Source organism: Hyla sarda, chromosome 5 (genome assembly GCF_029499605.1).
Source record: "Hyla sarda isolate aHylSar1 chromosome 5, aHylSar1.hap1, whole genome shotgun sequence".
Classification (NCBI taxonomy): domain Eukaryota; kingdom Metazoa; phylum Chordata; class Amphibia; order Anura; family Hylidae; genus Hyla; species Hyla sarda.
The window spans coordinates 15,644,944-15,665,395 of record NC_079193.1 but is presented as its reverse complement, the minus strand read 5'-3'; the positions used below and the strand labels follow the sequence as shown (position 1 = coordinate 15,665,395).

General features: G+C 42.8%; 1 protein-coding gene across 1 annotated transcript in view; it reads left to right on the top strand.

Moving 5' to 3' along the window:
• LOC130272905 (scinderin-like) overlaps positions 1-20,200 on the top strand; it is a 154,461-nt gene extending 134,261 nt beyond the window's left edge. Inside the window, exons 13-16 of the mRNA XM_056518912.1 lie at positions 3,957-4,078; positions 4,571-4,648; positions 13,070-13,130; positions 19,888-20,200. Of these exons, the coding sequence (XP_056374887.1) occupies positions 3,957-4,078; positions 4,571-4,648; positions 13,070-13,130; positions 19,888-20,021 (395 nt within the window). The 3' untranslated portion in view covers positions 20,022-20,200. The remainder of the gene's footprint in view (positions 1-3,956; positions 4,079-4,570; positions 4,649-13,069; positions 13,131-19,887) is intronic.
• The last annotated feature ends 252 nt before the right edge of the window (positions 20,201-20,452 follow it).

The following is a 20,452-nucleotide window of genomic DNA, read 5'->3' as shown; positions in this document are numbered from 1 at the left end:
TAATTATTGGAATGATTAAGATTTTTTTAATAGGAGTAATTTACTAATCTGTTTAACTTTCTGGAGCCAGTTGATATAAAAAAAAAAAAAATTTCCTGGAATACCCCTTTAAGTCTCCGTGTATCTTTATGATGCTGTCCTCAAGGAGAAACACTACCCATTTGGTCTCACAACAATAGGCCTCTCAACAGCTATCCAGCACCCTGCTCCCCCTCCAAAAAGGGTAATAATCCCGATACAGCCATCTATAAATGGATATTTTTCCTTCTGGCGAGATTTCTGGCTTAGCGTACATTCCCAGTCATGTTCTAAGACTCCTAGTTGGAGTAAAACAAAGACTTTATATGGACACTGTCAGATATAAAAAAATAAAATAAAAAAAAACATTTTATATGTTGTACATCTTGGCAAAACAATAGTTTTTCTAATATACTTCTTTATAAAATGTTCACATTTTATTAAAGAAAACTGCCTTTGAAAATCCCACCACTAGGGGTCCCCATACCTCCTGGGACACTGATGAGTCCCAAAGCAGCATGAGCCTGTCCAAGGGTCATGGACACGAGACAGATGATTGACAAGGCTGCAGGAGGAACACAGCCTGCAGCAATTTCTGTAACACAGAGTTTTACCAATCATGTGCATCCAGCTGTTGAAAAACTACAACTCAAAGTATGCCTGGACAGACAAAGGATGTCTGGGCATGCTGGGAGTTGTAGTTCTGCAAAAGCTGTAGGCACACAGCTGAAGGCAACACTGCTGCAAAAAAGAGTTATCAAAACACTGTACCTCCAACTATTCCAAAACTACAAGTCCCAGCATTACAGGATGATACACATGAATGACATAGAAACTTATGTAAAATGTATGCATAAAAAATACACTGTACTTTTAGCACTAAACCTTTGCACTGATTTAGGAAGAAGTAAGTTATACACTCACCATATTGTCTTTGGTGGTAGAGTACAGGCAATCTCGTGTGTGTGTATGTGTGTACAGTATAAAACCAAAGAAAAGGTTACAGAGCAGCGCTGCCAGGCTCCCGAGAGCAGAGAGTCAGCAGAGTGAGGAAGCGGGATGAGTCATAACAGTGCAGGCCTATCCTTTTGGAAGATGGAAAAGACAGTGAGCAGCTGTAATATGCTATTTTTTTGTGATATATCAGTGATAGATACATAAAAATTACATGTGCATGACCAGGATGGGGTACTGAGTAACATATAACAGTTTTTTTTTCTTTTTTGTGGGATCTGACAGGCACACTTTAAGAAAGAGCTGCTCTGCATATTCTTTCTTCCCATAAAGCGATAAATCACACAGTCACACCCATTTCATGGTCAAACCTCTTGCAAACAAGAACAAAAAATGTCTACCCCCCCCCCCCCTATTGCATGTCACGAAACCTTATTGACTTATCTAGAAAACATTAGCCGCCATCAAGGAGCAGATTCATGAGCTTTTCATGTACCTCATTTACCTGTATACACAGACATTGACCTGTAAACAAAACATATACTGTGACTGCATTGAATACTACTCCACATAGGTGATAACAATGTATTTAATGGCATTTTATACATCATTGCAGACAAACGCAATAGCTTAAAGGGGTACTCCGCTGGAAAACATTTTTTTTTTATCAACTGGTGCCAGAAAGTTAAATAGATTTGTAAATGACTTCTATTTAAAAATCTTAATCCTTCCAGTACTTATCAACTGCTGTATATTCCCCAGAAAGTTCTTTTCTTTTTTTAATTTCTTTCCAGCCTGACCACAGTGCTCTCTGCTGACACCTCTGTCCATGTCAGGAACTGTCCAGAGAAGGATAGGTTTGCTACGGGGAATTGCTCCGGACAGTTCCTAACATAAACAGGTGGTATAAAAAAAGAGGTGTCAGCAGAGAGCACTGTGGTCAGACTGTTAAGAACTACACAACTTCTCTTGGAGCATACAGCAGCTGATAATTAATTCACAAATCTGTATAACTTTCTGGCAACAGTTGATTTAAAAAAAATAAAAAATACAGTTTTCCACTGGAGTACCCCTTTAAGGGGTTGTCCAGTTTAGATACTTCATTCGGGATCCTTATCTCTTGGCCTTATCTCTTGGCCAATTTCCTGTGGAGCATACAGCAGCTGATAAGTAGTGGAAGGATTACGTTTTTTTTTTTTTTAAATAGAAGTAATTTACAAATCTGTTTAACCTTCTGGCACCCCGCTATTATGTTATTTAACAGTTTCCTTTGCGTATTATAGTAAGTCACTGAGATAAGATACCTGCAGTCCTACGTAATGCATTTCATAGCACCTGCAGTTGTGTCAAAAGACGTATTCAGCCTGCTACATCTATATATTTACAGGGATACTCCCATGGAAAACTTTTTTTTTTTTAATCAACTGGTGCCAGAAAGTTAAACAGATTTGTAAATCGCTTCTATTGAAAAATCTTACTCCTTCCAGTACATTTTAGGGGCTGTATACTACAGAGAAATCCAAAAAAGAAATGCATTTCCTCTGATGTCATAACCACAGTGCTCTCTGCTGACCTCTGCTGTCCATTTTAGGGTATGTTCACATGTTCACACTGGTTAAGATGTTCGCGGAATTCTCGCTGATTAAATCCACTCAAAATTAAGTTTTTTTTCCGTGCGGAATTTGTGTGGAATTTGCGCGGAATTCACGCTGAATTCCGTGCGGAAATGAAAGGGGATAGGACACACAATAAAATGCGCAAATTCCGCACGAATTCCGCACGGAAGCTGGGCAGAATGCCAAAAATGTTTACATTTACTTCTATGGAGTTACGAGCCGAATTCCGCATGAAGAAAGAACATGTTCCGCTAGCGGAATTTCCTCAGTGTGAACTAAGGAAAGAAAAGTTAACTACATACTATGGGGTATGGCACTGCTGAATGAATTGGAGAGGAATAAGCGAGCAGAATTACTTGCTGAAATTCCTCTCCAAACCCTCAGTGTGAACATACCCTTAGGAACTGCCCAGAGCAGGAGGAAATCCCCATAGCAAACATATACTGCTCTGGACAGTTCCTAAAATGGACAGAGATGTCAGCAGAGAGCACTGTGGTCATGACATCAGAGGAAATCCATTTCTTTTTTGGATTTCTCTTTAGTATACAGCCCCTAAAAAGTACTGGAAGGATTAAGATTTTTTTTAATAGAAGTGATTTACAAATCTGTTTAACTTTCTGGCACCAGTTGATTTAAAATAAAAAATAAAAAGTTTTCCACGGGAGTACCCCTTTAAAAATTATTCTTTTCAGTTCCCCAGAGATCATATACTTATATTCTGTCCCATTGATAGGTCAGTGTTAGAGATGAGTGAACTTACAGTAGATTTGATTCGTCACGAACTTCTCGGCTCGGCAGTTGATGTGTTATCCTGCATACATTAGTTCAGCTTTCAGGTGCTCCCGTGGGCTGGAAAAGGGGGATACAGTCCTAGGAGACTCTTTCCTAGGACTGTATCCACCTTTTCCAGCCCACCGGAGCACCGGAAAGCTGAACTAATTTATGCAGGATAAGTCATCAACTGCCGAGCCGAGAAGTTCATGACGAATCGAATTTACTGTAAATTCGCTCATCTCTAGTCATTGTTTTCAAACCATAGTGCCTCCAGCTGTTGCAAAACTACAACTCCCAGCATGCCTGGACAGCCTTCGGCTGTCCAGGCATGCTGGGAGTTGCAGTTTTGCAACAGCTGGGGGCACCCTGGTTGGGAAACACTGAGATAGAGATATAAATATTGTCTAACGTCATTCAAAACCAAAAGCTTCAGACCTGGCTGCGTTTATAAGAGAATTCTGTCCTATAACCTTGGTTTCCATTCCACAACTGAAACTGGAGGATACATTGTCCCTGTAGTGTTTATAATGGATAGGCTGCATTTACGTAAATATGTTGTATTCTTATTATACTTATTTTTCCTCTTTGTAACAGATGAGTTCTGGAGTGCCTTGGGAGGTAAAAAGTCCTACCAGACCTCTGAGCTGCTTGGATCCCAACTGGCCGATCACCCCCCAAGGCTTTATGGATGCTCAAATAAGAGTGGGAGATTTGTGGTAAGTCTGAAGTGTGTCACAAAACTAGTACATATTGAACCATGACCAGGAAAGCTAAACTGCGCAGCAGGGTATACAGAAGCTCCTGCCGGGCTGGTTCTGTCTATAGGCAAAATAGGCAGCCACCTAGAGCGCCCTCTTGATGGGGGCGCCACTCTGCCCGCTGCTAGAAAGTCAGTAACAATCCGCACAACCCGCCCAGCCAGAACCATGTTGTGTGAGGAGGAGGTTTGTTACAGTGTGTCATCCTAGGAGTAAGGTGGGGCATGTGAAAAGGGTGGAGCCAAAGGGCGGGGTCAAAGTGCGGCAAAATTAGCTTTCGCCTAGGGTGGCAAAAATCCTTGCACCAGTCCTGGCCTCCTGCTCTACTACACAGTTCATGCAAACGAAGAATACCAGGCAGAGCCCCAACTAAATGACAAATGTAAATTTTTTTTGGTAGCAGTGGATACGCTTACAAAATATTTTTCTTTTATATTTGTTTTAACACAGATTGAGGAGGTCCCAGGAGAATTTACACAAGAAGATTTGGCAGAAGATGATGTCATGTTACTGGACACATGGGAACAGGTACAAAATAAAATAATAATGATAATAATAATAATTATAAGTTGTTGTTATTATTTTTAATTACTAAAAAACTACTATATTACTTGCCCGTTTACAAAAGTAATGCTCCCTATATACGAGAATATAACTACTATATTACTGTCTCCTATATACACGAATAAAACTACTATAATACTGCTCCTATATACAAGAATATAACTACTATAATACTGCCCCCTATATACTAAAATATAACTACTATAATACTGCTCCTATATACAAGAATATAACTACTATAATACTGCCCCCTATATACAAGAATATAACTACTATAATACTGCTCCTATATACAAGAATATAACTACTATAATACTGCTCCTATATACAAGAATATAACTACTATAATACTGCTCCTATATACAAGAATATAACTACTATAATACTGCTCCTATATACAAGAATATAACTACTATAATACTGCTCCTATATACAAGAATATAACTACTATAATACTGCCCCCTATATACTAAAATATAACTACTATAATACTGCTCCTATATACAAGAATATAACTACTATAATACTGCCCCCTATATACAAGAATATAACTACTATAATACTGCTCCTATATACAAGAATATAACTACTATAATACTGCTCCTATATACAAGAATATAACTACTATAATACTGCTCCTATATACAAGAATATAACTACTATAATACTGCTCCTATATACAAGAATATAACTACTATAATACTGCTCCTATATATAAGAATATAACTACTATAATACTGCTCCTATATACAAGCATATAACTACTATATTACTGTCTCCTATATACAAGAATATAACTACTATAATACTGCTCCTATATACAAGAATATAACTACTATAATACTGCTCCTATATACAAGAATATAACTAATATAATACTGCTCCTATATACAAGAATATAACTATTATAATACTGCTCCTATATACAAAAATATAACTACTATAATACTGCTCCTATATACAAGAATATAACTATTATAATACTGCTCCTATATACAAAAATATAACTACTATAATACTGCCTCCTATATACAAGAATATAACTACTATAATACTGCTCCTATATACAAGAATATAACTACTATAATACTGTCTCCTATATACAGGAATACAACTACTATAATACTGCTCCTATATACAGGAATATAACTACTATAATACTGCTCCTGTATACAAGGATATAACTACTATAATACTGTCTCCTATATACAAGACTATGACTACTACAATACTGCTCCTATATACAAGAATATAACTACTATAATACTGCTCCTATATACAAGAATATAACTACTATAATACTGCCCCTATATACAAGACTATAACTACTATAATACTGCTCCTATATACAAGAATATAACTACTATAATACTGCCTCCTTATATACAAGAATATAACTACTATAATACTGCTCATATATACAAGAATATAACAACTATAATACTGCTCCTATATACAAGAATATAACTACTATAATACTGCTCCTATATACAAGAATATAACTACTATAATACTGCTCCTATATACAAGAATATAACTACTATAATACTGCTCCTATATACAAGAATATAACTACTATAATACTGCCTCCTTATATACAAGAATATAACTACTATAATACTGCTCCTATATACAAGAATATAACTACTATAATACTGCTCCTATATACAAGAATATAACTACTATAATACTGCTCCTATATACAAGAATATAACTACTATAATACTGCCTCTTATATACAAGAATATAACTACTATAATACTGTCTCCTATATACAAGACTATAACTATTATAATACTGCTCCTATATACAAGAATATAACTACTATAATACTGCCTCCTTATATACAAGAATATAACTACTATAATACTGCTCCTATATACAAGAATATGACTACTATAATACTGCCCCTATATACAAGAATATGACTACTATAATACTGCCCCTATATACAAGAATATGACTACTATAATACTGCTCCTAAGTACAAGAATATAACTACTATAATACTGCTTGTTACGCCGAGCGCTCCGGGTCCCCGCTCCTCCCCGGAGCGCTCGCTACACTCTCCTCACTGCAGCGCTCCGGTCAGATCCACTGACCCGGGGCGCTGCGATACCGCCTCCCGCCGGGATGCGATTCGCGATGCGGGTAGCGCCCGCTCGCGATGCGCACCCCGGCTCCCGTACCTGACTCGCTCTCCGTCGGTCCTGTCCCGGCGCGCGCGGCCCCGCTCCCTAGGGCGCGCGCGCGCCGGGTCTTTGCGATTTAAAGGGCCACTGCGCCGCTGATTGGCGCAGTGGTTCCAATTAGTCTGATCACCTGTGCACTTCCCTATATCACCTCACTTCCCCTGCACTTCCTTGCCGGATCTTGTTGCCATCGTGCCAGTGAAAGCGTTTCCTTGTGTGTTCCTAGCCTGTGTTCCAGACCTCCTGCCGTTGCCCCTGACTACGATCCTTGCTGCCTGCCCCGACCTTCTGCTACGTCCGACTTTGCTTCTGTCTACTCCCTTGTACCGCGCCTATCTTCAGCAGCCAGAGAGGTTGAGCCGTTGCTAGTGGATACGACCTGGTCACTACCGCCGCAGCAAGACCATCCCGCTTTGCGGCGGGCTCTGGTGAAAACCAGTAGTGACTTAGAACCGATCCACTAGCACGGTCCACGCCAATCCCTCTCTGGCACAGAGGATCCACTACCTGCCAGCCGGCATCGTGACAGTAGATCCGGCCATGGATCCCGCTGAAGTTCCTCTGCCAGTTGTCGCTGACCTCACCACGGTGGTCGCCCAGCAGTCACAACAGATAGCGCAACAAGGCCAACAGCTGTCTCAACTGACCGTCATGCTACAGCAGTTACTACCACAGCTTCAGCAATCATCTCCTCCGCCAGCTCCTGCACCTCCTCCGCAGCGAATGGCCGCTTCTGGTCTACGCCTATCCTTGCCGGATAAATTTGATGGGGACTCTAAGTTTTGCCGTGGCTTTCTTACCCAATGTTCCCTGCACTTGGAGTTGATGTCTGACCACTTTCCCACTGAAAGGTCTAAGGTGGCTTTCATAGTCAGCCTTCTGTCTGGAAAAGCCCTGTCTTGGGCCACACCGCTCTGGGACCGCAATGACCCCGTCACTGCCTCTGTACACTCCTTCTTCTCGGAAATCCGAAGTGTCTTTGAGGAACCTGCCCGAGCCTCTTCTGCTGAGACTGCCCTGTTGAACCTGGTCCAGGGTAATTCTTCCGTTGGCGAGTATGCCGTACAATTCCGTACTCTTGCTTCAGAATTATCCTGGAATAATGAGGCCCTCTGCGCGACCTTTAAAAAAGGCCTATCCAGCAACATTAAAGATGTTCTGGCCGCACGAGAAATCCCTGCTAATCTACATGAACTCATTCACCTAGCCACTCGCATTGACATGCGTTTTTCCGAAAGGCGTCAGGAGCTCCGCCAGGATATGGACTCTGTTCGCACGAGGCGTTTCTTCTCCCCGGCTCCTCTCTCCTCTGGTCCCCTGCAATCTGTTCCTGTGCCTCCCGCCGTGGAGGCTATGCAGGTCGACCGGTCTCGCCTGACACCTCAAGAGAGGACACGACGCCGCATGGAGAATCTCTGCCTGTACTGTGCTAGTACCGAACACTTCCTGAAGGATTGTCCTATCCGTCCTCCCCGCCTGGAGAGACGTACGCTGACTCCGCACAAAGGTGAGACAGTCCTTGATGTCTACTCTGCTTCTCCACGTCTTACTGTGCCTGTGCGGATATCTGCCTCTGCCTTCTCCTTCGCTACTATGGCCTTCTTGGACTCCGGATCTGCAGGAAATTTTATTTTGGCCTCTCTCGTCAACAGGTTCAACATCCCAGTCACCAGTCTCGCCAGACCCCTCTACATCAATTGTGTAAACAATGAAAGATTGGACTGTACCATACGTTTCCGCACGGAGCCCCTTCTAATGTGCATCGGATCTCATCAAGAGAGGATTGAACTTTTAGTCCTCCCCAATTGCACTTCTGAAATTCTCCTTGGACTTCCTTGGCTTCAACTTCATTCCCCTACCCTGGATTGGTCCACTGGGGAAATCAAGAGTTGGGGGCCCTCTTGTTCCAAGGACTGCCTAAAACCGGTTCCCAGTAACCCTTGCCGTGACTCTGTGGTTCCACCTGTAACCGGCCTCCCTAAGGCCTATATGGACTTTGCGGATGTTTTTTGCAAAAAACAAGCTGAGACTCTACCTCCTCACAGGCCTTATGATTGTCCTATCGACCTCCTCCCGGGCACTACTCCACCCCGGGGCAGAATTTATCCTCTGTCCGCCCCAGGAGACTCTTGCCATGTCGGAATACGTCCAGGAAAATTTAAAAAAGGGCTTTATCCGTAAATCCTCCTCTCCTGCCGGAGCCGGATTTTTCTTTGTCTCCAAAAAAGATGGCTCCCTACGTCCTTGTATTGACTACCGCGGTCTTAATAAAATCATGGTTAAGAACCGCTACCCCTTACCCCTCATCTCTGAACTCTTTGATCGCCTCCAAGGTGCCCACATCTTTACCAAACTGGACTTAAGAGGTGCTTATAATCTCATCCGCATCAGAGAGGGGGATGAATGGAAAACGGCATTTAACACCAGAGATGGACACTTTGAGTATCTGGTCATGCCCTTTGGCCTGTGCAACGCCCCTGCCGTCTTCCAAGACTTTGTTAATGAAATTTTTCGTGATCTCTTATACTCCTGTGTTGTTGTATATCTGGACGATATCCTGATTTTTTCTGCCAATCTAGAAGAACACCGCCAGCATGTCCGTATGGTTCTTCAGAGACTTCGTGACAATCAACTCTATGCCAAAATAGAAAAATGTCTGTTTGAATGCCAATCTCTTCCTTTCCTAGGATACTTGGTCTCTGGCCAGGGACTACAAATGGATCCAGACAAACTCTCTGCCGTCTTAGATTGGCCACGCCCCTCCGGACTCCGTGCTATCCAACGTTTTTTGGGGTTCGCCAATTATTACAGTCAATTTATTCCACATTTTTCTACCGTTGTGGCTCCTATCGTGGCTTTAACCAAAAAAAATGCCGATCCCAAGTCTTGGCCTCCTCAAGCGGAAGACGCCTTTAAACGACTCAAGTCTGCCTTTTCTTCGGCTCCCGTGCTCTCCAGACCTGACCCATCCAAACCCTTCCTATTGGAGGTTGATGCCTCTTCAGTAGGAGCTGGAGCTGTCCTTCTACAAAAAAATTCTTCCGGGCATGCTGTTACTTGTGGGTTTTTTTCTAGGACCTTCTCTCCGGCGGAGAGGAACTACTCCATCGGGGATCGAGAGCTTCTAGCTATTAAATTAGCACTTGAGGAATGGAGGCATCTGCTGGAGGGATCAAGGTTTCCAGTTATTATTTACACCGATCACAAGAACCTCTCCTACCTCCAGTCTGCCCAACGGCTGAATCCTCGCCAGGCCAGGTGGTCTCTGTTCTTTGCCCGATTTAATTTTGAAATTCACTTTCGGCCTGCCGATAAGAACATTAGGGCCGATGCTCTCTCTCGTTCCTCGGATGCTTCTGAAATTGAACTCTCTCCGCAACACATCATTCCTCCTGACTGCCTGATTTCCACTTCTCCAGCCTCCATCAGGCAAACTCCTCCAGGAAAGACCTTTGTTTCTCCACGCCAACGCCTCGGAATCCTCAAATGGGGTCACTCCTCCCATCTCGCAGGTCATGCGGGCATCAAGAAATCTGTGCAACTCATCTCTCGCTTCTATTGGTGGCCGACTCTGGAGACGGATGTTGTGGACTTTGTGCGAGCCTGCACTATCTGTGCCCGGGATAAGACTCCTCGCCAGAAGCCCGCTGGTTTTCTTCATCCTCTGCCTGTCCCCGAACAGCCTTGGTCTCTGATTGGTATGGATTTTATTACTGACTTACCCCCTTCCCGTGGCAACACTGTTATTTGGGTGGTCGTTGATCGATTCTCCAAAATGGCACATTTCATTCCTCTTCCTGGTCTTCCTTCAGCGCCTCAGTTGGCTAAACAATTTTTTGTACACATTTTTCGTCTTCACGGGTTGCCTACGCAGATCGTCTCGGATAGAGGCGTCCAATTCGTGTCAAAATTCTGGAGGGCTCTCTGTAAACAACTCAAGATTAAATTAAATTTTTCTTCTGCATATCATCCTCAATCCAATGGACAAGTAGAAAGAATTAACCAGGTCTTGGGTGATTATTTACGACATTTTGTTTCCTCCCGCCAGGATGACTGGACAGATCTTCTACCATGGGCCGAATTCTCGTATAACTTCAGAGTCTCTGAATCTTCCTCCAAATCCCCATTTTTTGTGGTGTACGGCCGTCACCCTCTTCCCCCCCTCCCTACCCCCTTGCCCTCTGGTCTGCCCGCTGTGGATGAAATTTCTCGTGACCTTTCCATCATATGGAGAGAGACCCAAAATTCTCTCTTACAGGCTTCATCACGCATGAAGAAGTTCGCGGATAAGAAAAGAAGAGCTCCTCCCATTTTTTCCCCTGGAGACAAGGTATGGCTCTCCGCTAAATATGTCCGCTTCCGTGTCCCTAGCTACAAGTTGGGACCACGCTATCTTGGTCCTTTCAAAATTTTGTGCCAGATTAATCCTGTCTCTTACAAACTTCTTCTTCCTCCTTCTCTTCGTATTCCTAATGCCTTTCACGTTTCTCTTCTTAAACCACTTATCATCAACCGTTTCTCTCCCAAATCTGTTCCTCCCACTCCTGTTTCCGGCTCCTCGGACATCTTCTCCGTCAAAGAGATTCTGGCTTCCAAAAAGGTCAGAGGGAAAACCTTTTTTTTAGTGGATTGGGAGGGTTGTGGTCCAGAAGAGAGATCCTGGGAACCTGAGGACAATATCCTAGACAAAAGTCTGCTCCTCAGGTTCTCAGGCTCTAAGAAGAGGGGGAGACCCAAGGGGGGGGGTACTGTTACGCCGAGCGCTCCGGGTCCCCGCTCCTCCCCGGAGCGCTCGCTACACTCTCCTCACTGCAGCGCTCCGGTCAGATCCACTGACCCGGGGCGCTGCGATACCGCCTCCCGCCGGGATGCGATTCGCGATGCGGGTAGCGCCCGCTCGCGATGCGCACCCCGGCTCCCGTACCTGACTCGCTCTCCGTCGGTCCTGTCCCGGCGCGCGCGGCCCCGCTCCCTAGGGCGCGCGCGCGCCGGGTCTTTGCGATTTAAAGGGCCACTGCGCCGCTGATTGGCGCAGTGGTTCCAATTAGTCTGATCACCTGTGCACTTCCCTATATCACCTCACTTCCCCTGCACTTCCTTGCCGGATCTTGTTGCCATCGTGCCAGTGAAAGCGTTTCCTTGTGTGTTCCTAGCCTGTGTTCCAGACCTCCTGCCGTTGCCCCTGACTACGATCCTTGCTGCCTGCCCCGACCTTCTGCTACGTCCGACTTTGCTTCTGTCTACTCCCTTGTACCGCGCCTATCTTCAGCAGCCAGAGAGGTTGAGCCGTTGCTAGTGGATACGACCTGGTCACTACCGCCGCAGCAAGACCATCCCGCTTTGCGGCGGGCTCTGGTGAAAACCAGTAGTGACTTAGAACCGATCCACTAGCACGGTCCACGCCAATCCCTCTCTGGCACAGAGGATCCACTACCTGCCAGCCGGCATCGTGACACTGCTCCTATGTACAAGAATATAACAACTATAATACTGCCTCCTTATATACAAGAATATAACTACTATAATACTGCTCCTATATACAAGAATATAACTACTATAATACTGCCCCTATATACAAGAATATGACTACTATAATACTGCCCCTATATACAAGAATATGACTACTATAATACTGCTCCTAAATACAAGAATATAACTACTATAACGCTGCTCCTATATACAAGAATATAACTACTATAATACTGCTCCTATATACAAGAATATAACTACTATAATACTGCCTCCTATATACAAGAATATAACTACTATGATACTGCTCCTATATACAAGAATATAACTACTATAATACTGCTCCTATATACAAGAATATAACTACTATAATACTGCTCCTATGTACAAGAATATAACTACTATAATACTGCTCCTATATACAAGAATATAACTACTATAATACTGCTCCTATATACAAGAATATAACTACTATAATACTGCTCCTATATACAAGAATATAACTACTATAATACTGCTCCTATATACAAGAATATAACTACTATAATACTGCTCCTATATACAAGAATATAACTACTATAATACTGCTCGTATATACAAGAATATAACTACATGCTGGGAGTTGTAGTTTTGCAACAGCTGGGGGCACAGACATATAATACCATCCAGTAGGGTCCTGCTGAAGTCCTCCCGTTGTACAATGGCTTCTACTTTTCTTTTGTAGTTATTCCTATGGATTGGTAAAGATGCTAATGAAGTTGAGAAGAAAGAATCCTTGAAATCAGGTAAATAACTTACAATGGGGTAGATTTTATCTTGTACGATAAAAAAAAAAAAAAAACATAAAATAGTTAAATAAACTGATATAGATAAACTGAGGCTCACTGGGTTCACACCACGTTTTTGCAATACAGTTCCCGTATCAGGTTTTTGATGAAAAACGGACTAAACTGTATCAAAACATGTTTACAAATTTTAACCCATATATTGTGTGAAAAAATGATGTTGGGTTGCATCCGTTTTTTAAGAAAAAAATATATATGTTTTTAACATTTTACTCCGTTACGAATAAAGTTGCACTTGTTTGATTGAAATTCCAAGAAAAAAAACTATCGGTGTCAAAAAACGTATGGTGCACAACGGATGGAACCGTACACACATACGGTTCTGTACGTTCCCATTGACTCCCATGTTAAAACAATTGTATATGGTTTCCATACGGTTTTTCACCCAGACCAAAAACGGTGGTAGGCTACAGTGTTGGGTACGGGAAAAAATGGACAAAACCGTACAAGATGCAAAATGGACACAACCGGATGCATCATTTGGCGTACGGTTTTCAATGGAGCATACGGTTTTCACATTGAAAATGTATTGCAAAAATGTGGTGTGAACCCAGCCTGATATAGATAAATAAACTGATCTAGACAAACTGATCAAGATAAACTGATGTACAGTCATGGCCGTAATTGTTGGCACCCCTGAAATTTTTCAAGAAAATGAAGTATTTCTCACAGAAAAGGATTGCAGTAACACATGTTTTGCTATACACATGTGTATTCCCTTTGTGTGTATTGGAACTAAACCAAAAAAGGAGGAAAAAAAGCAAATTGGACATAATGTCACCAAACTCCAAAAATGGGCTGGACAAAATTATTGGCACCCTTTCAAAATTGTGGAAAAATAAGATTGTTTCAAGCATGTGATGCTCCTTTAAACTCACCTGGGGCAAGTAACAGGTGTGGGCAATATAAAAATCACACCTGAAAGCAGATAAAAAGGAGAGAAGTTCACTTAGTCTTTGCATTGTGTGTCTGTGTGCCACACTAAGCATGGACAACAGAGAGAAGAGAACGGTCTGAGGACTTGAGAACCAAAATTGTGGAAAAATATCAACAATCTCAAGGTTACAAGTCCATCTCCAGAGATCTAGATTTGCCTTTGTCCACAGTGCGCAACATTATCAAGAAGTTTATAACCCATGGCACTGTAGATAATCTCCCTGGGCGTGGACGGAAGAGAAAAATTGATGAAAGGTGTCAACGCTGGATAGTCCGCATGGTGGATAAGCTCCAAAGATATTCAAGCTGTTCTGCAGGCTCAGGAAGCATCAGTGTCAGCGCGAACTATCCGTCGACATGTAAATGAAATGAAACGCTATGGAGGAGACCCAGGAGGACCCAACTATGGAGGAGACCCAGGAGGACCCCACTATGGAGGAGACCCAGGAGGACCCCACTATGGAGGAGACCCAGGAGGACCCCACTATGGAGGAGACCCAGGAGGACCCCACTATGGAGGAGACCCAGGAGGACCCCACTATGGAGGAGACCCAGGAGGACCCCACTATGGAGGAGACCCAGGAGGACCCCACTGCTGATACAGAGACATAAAAAAGCAAGACTACATTTTGCCAAAATGAACTTGAGTAACCAAAATCCTTCTGGGAAAACGTCTTGAGGACAGATGAGGCCAAGATAGAGCTTTTTGGTAAAGCAAATCATTCTACTGTTTACCGAAAACGGAATGAGGCCTACAAAGAAAAGAACACAGTACCTACAGTGAAATATGGTGGAGGTCAGTGATGTTTTGGGTTGTTTTGCTGCCTCTGGCACTGGGGGCCTTGAATGTGTACAAGACATCATGAAATCTGAGGATTACCAATGGATTTAGGGTCGCACTGTACAGCCCAGTGTCAGAAAGCTGGGTTTGCATCCGAGATCTTGGGTCTTCCAGCAGGACAATGACCCCAAACATACGTCAAAAAGCCCCCAGAAATGGATGACAACAAAGCGCTGGAGAGTTCTGAAGTGTCAGCAATGAGTCCAGATCTAAATCCCATTGATCACCTGTGGAGAGATCTTAAAATTGCTGTTGGGAAAAGGCACCTTCCAATAAGAGACCGGGAGCAGTTTGTAAAGGAAGAGTGGTCCAACATTCCGGCTGAGAGGTGTAAGAAGCTTATTGATGGTTTTAGGAAGCCACTGATTTCAGTTATTTTTTCCAAAGGGTGTGCAACCAAATATTAAAGGACAACTGTAGTGGTACACTTTTATATATTCCCGTGCTCGGGCCTCAAAAATAAACAAAATAAACTTATACATACCTTCCTACGAGCCCCTGTTGGTCCGGTACAGGCCTCACAGTCCGGCAGTGCTGACGTCATTCCACTTCCTGGGGACGGGGATGCCGCAGAGCCGTCGGCAGATCACCGGCCGCAGCGATGTCCCGCCCCTGCCTGTGATAGGCTGAGCCCACTGTCATGTAAGAAGCCGGCCAGAGCTCCTTACATGACAGTGGGCTCAGCCTATCACCAGCCAGGGCGGGACATCGCTACGGCCGGTGATACACTAATGGCTCTGCGGCGTCCCCGTCCCCAGGAAGTGGAATGACGTCAGCACTGCCGGACTGTGAGGCCTGTACCGGACCAACAGGGGCTCGTAGGAAGGTATGTATGAGTTTATTTTGTTTATTTTTGAGGCCCGGGCACGGGCATATATAAATGTGTTCCACTGCAGTTGTCCTTTAAGTTAAGGGTGCCAATAATTTTGTCCAGCCCATTTTTGGAGTTTGGTGACATTATATCCAATTTGCTTTTTTTCCTCCCTTTTTTGGTTTAGTTCCAATACACACAAAGGGAATAAACATGTGTATAGCAAAACACGTGTTACTGCAATACTTTCCTGTGAGAAATACTTCATTTTCTAGAAAGATTTCAGGGGTGCCAACATTTACGGCCATGTAGATAAACTGATATAAATGTAGGGTGCAATATAGGAAAGATGGAACACTTGTTAGATGACCACCTCAGCACCCACTGAACTCTTTTGCCACTACAATAGACTTACATGGACCCCTGAATTTAAATCGCTCACTTCATATAGCCCCCAAAATGACACATGGGGATGGGCAATATCACCCACTAGTTCAGCTTTGTGGAGACTCCTACCGACATCTATAGCTGCCAACAGTTCAAAATACACTCACCGGCCACTTTCTTACACCTCTTCAATTGCTTGTAAACACAAATATCCAATCTCATGGCAGCAAATGACTGTATTTAGGCATGTAGATGTGGTCAAGACAACTTACTGAAGTTCACACTGAAGTTTCAGAGTGGAGAAGGAATAGGGTTTAAGTAATGTGACATGGTTGTTGGTGCCAGACGGACTGGTCTAAGAATTTCACAAACTGCTGATCTACTGGGATTTTCACACACAACGATCTCTAGGGTTTACAGAGAACGGTCTGAAAAAGGAAATATCCAGTGAGTGGCCGTTGTGTAAAAGGAAATGCCTTGTTGATGTCAGATGAGAAGGGGCATACTGGTTCGAGGTGGCAGAAAGGCAACAGTAACCTAAATAACCACTGGTTACAACCAAGGTGTGCAGAATATTATCTCTGACCACACAACATATCCACCCTGGAAGCAGATGGGCTACACTAGCAGAAGACCACATCGGAGGCCACTCCTGTCAGCTAAGAACAGGAAACTGAGGCTAAAATTCATACAGGAACCAAAAAAATGTACAATGGAAGATGGAAGAACGTTGTCTGGTCGGATGATTCTCCATTCCAGCTGTGACATTCAGATGGGTCAAAATTTGGTGTAAACAACATAAAGCCTGGATCCCTCCTGCCTTGTATCAGGTTCAGGCCGGCGATGGTGTAATGGGGGGGGGGGGGATTTTCTGGTCACTTTGGGCCCCTTAGTACCAATTGATCCTGGTATAAACACCACAGTCTACCAGAGTATTGTTACTGACCATGTCCGTCCCTTTATGACCACAGTATCTTCTGATGATATTTCCAGCAGGATAATGTCCCATGTCACATGACATCATCTCATAAAGGACAGTGAGGTCACATGACATCATCTTATACAAGACAATGAGGTCACATGACATCATCTCATACAGGACAATGAGGTCACATGACTCCAATGGCCTCCGCAGTCACCAGATCTCATCCAATAGATCAACACTGGAATGTGGGGAACAGAAGATTCTCATCATGGATGTGCAGCAACTGTGTGATGTCATCATGTCCATATGGAGGAACTGTGTGATGTCATCATGTCTATATGGAGGAACTGTGTGATGTCATCATGTCCATATGGAGGAACTGTGTGATGTCATCATGTCCATATGGAGGAACTGTGTGATGTCATCATGTCCATATGGAGGAACTGTGTGATGTCATCATGTCTATATGGGGGAACTGTGTGATGTCGTCACACAGTGATGACATGTTCCTGTATATTTCCTGTATTTTGTCCTCAATAGGACATAGGGAAATAGGGAGAAGATTGTTTGCAGTGATCTCAGATGCAATTGGCCATTGAAATTAAAGCAATATTAAGGCCTCAGACCATACTCCACACTCCAGATCCCCAAATATTCAGATTCCTTCACTTGTTCACCTTTCCTCTTTGGTACTGGGTGCTATCATGCATCATGTGAAGCAGCACCTGGTCTTTGTACAGCGCTGTGGAATATGTTGGTGCTATATAAATAAATAAAACACATAAGGAGTAGCCAGGCTAGCGGAGCTGAAAGTAAGAAGAGTTAGATTATTACTATCATGACCTAAATGCCGCCCCTGCAGGACAATGGTTGGGACAGTACTGGCAAAATCAGGATAACTGGCAACTATAGTCCAGGAATATGTGGGCCCTTGGTCTACAAAGTACCAGTGCGCCTCACTGTTACATTAGCCCGTTGTTTCCTAGGTCATGACGCCGTCCCCCTCCTAATAACAAGTATAATATTTCATGCTTATAGATTTGCTAAGCTTTCACATTTTTCTGATAAAGCGCAATACCCACTTTTGACCTGAAGATGTCACTGTTGTCAATGCATTCTAAATACTATGCACTTGGCCGACAGGTTGGTGTCACTTTAAGGGCGCGTTCACACTGAGTAATCCCTCTTGAATTCTCTGCTTAGAAATAATTAACATCTACTTTGCCATTGAATTCGGCACTCTGCACTGTTAACACTGCGTAAATTCCGCTCGCGGAATTCCGTCCAGCTAGAAGAAAGAACATGTTCATTCTTCTTGCGGAATATGCGAGCAGAAGTCCATTGAAGTCCATGGTAAAAAAAAAAATTCCACTTGAAATCGTTTCCGCACAAAATTTGCGTGGAATTTGCACGGAATTTCCAGGCAAAAAATTAAGTAAATAAATAAAAAGGGAAATTCCAATTGGTGGTTGTAGTCCAGCAAAAAAAAAAAAAAACTGTTTCCTGCTATATTCTGCCGCAGAATTCCGTCCCGCTAGAAGAAAGAAAATGTTCATTCTTCTTGCGGAATACGCAAGCAGAGGCCCATTGAAGTCAATGGTAAAAAAAATTTCAGCTTGAAATCGTTTCTGCACGAAATTTGCGCAAAATTTGTGTGGAATTTGCATGGAATTTGCACGGAATTCACACGGAAATTCTGTACGAAAAAAAAAAAATGAAAAGGGAAATTCCAATTGGTGGTTGTAGTCCAACAAAAAAAAAAAAAAACAGCTATATTCCGTGCAGAAAATCTGTGCAGAGTTCTGCATAAATTCTGCGCATTTTTCACACGAAAAAAAAAATGTAAATTCCACAGCGGAATTTTTACGCGTGATTCCTTTCCTTTTCCTCAGTGTGAACGCACCCTAATCCTAGTGTTTTCCAAACATTGTGTTTCTCCAGCTGTTGCGAAACTACAACTCCCAGCATGCCCGGACAGCCGTTGGCTGTCCGGGCATGCTGGGAGTTGTAGTTTCGCAACAGCTGGAGGCAAAAGCTGGAGACAAACTGTATTGAAAACACTGCTTTAGAGGGGTTATCCAGGAAAATACTTTTTTATATATATCAGCTGGCTCCAGAAAGTTAAACAGATTTGTAAATGACTTCTATTAAAAAATCTTAATCCTTTCAGTACTTATGAGCTGCTGAAGTTGAGTTGTTCTTTTCTGTCTAAGTCCTCTCTGATGACACGTGTCTCGGGAACCACCCAGTTTAGAAGCAAATCCCCATAGCAAACCTCTTCTACCCTGTGCAGTTCCCGAGACAAGCAGCGATGTCAGCAGCGAGCACTGTTGCCAGACAGAAAAGAACAACTCAACTTCAGCAGCTGACAATTATTGGAAGGATTAAAGGGGTATTCCAGGCAAAAACTTTTTTTTATATATCAACTGGCTCCGGAAAGTTAAACAGATTTGTAAATTACTTCTATTAAAAAATCTTAATCCTTCCAATAGTTATTAGCTTCTGAAGTTTTCTGTCTAACTGCTCAATGATGATGTCACGTCACGGGAGCTGTGCATGATGGGAGAATATCCCCATAAGAACTGCACAGCTCCCGGGACGTGAGTCATCAGAGAGCAGTTAGACAGAAAACAACAACTCAACTTCAGAAGCTAATAACTATTGGAAGGATTAAGATTTTTTGATAGAAGTAATTTACAAATCTGTTTAACTTTCTGGAGCCAGTTGATATAAAAAAAAATATTTTTTTTTCCTGGAATACCCCTTTAATGTAACCTTTAACCTTTTTTTCTTCCAGCCAAGCAATACATCGACACTGATCCATCGGGAAGAGATAAAGGAATTCCCATTACCACCGTCAAACAAGGATATGAACCCCCAACATTCACTGGCTGGTTCCTGGGCTGGGATTACAGTAGGTGGCAGCAGTGAGCGATACCGAAAGGAAACCGCAAACACAAAAGAAGCCAGTCCCAAATTAATCGGTGCCTATAGTTCCGGTCGTGTAACCATATTCCCTAATGCAACACCCTGCGCTGCTTGTTGTGACTGTTTCGATAAACATGTTACGGATGTCACTTTTTTACATCGGCGAGCTTTATCTGGAATATCATTTCATTAAAAAAAAATAATAATAATAATAAATTGTTTGTTTTTTAAATTTCGAATATTATTCTTTATATATTTGAAATGTGCAGCAGAAATAAAGATTCTCAAAAGTTGTTGTTTTACGCTATTTTGAGAGGAAGAGAGACAGAGACAAAATAATAATGGAGAGGTTCTTGTGTATGCTTGGTGTTTATCTGGTTTAGGAATGTGGCAGGAATGTTTTTTTTTTAAACCCTATTGGGGGAGATTTATAA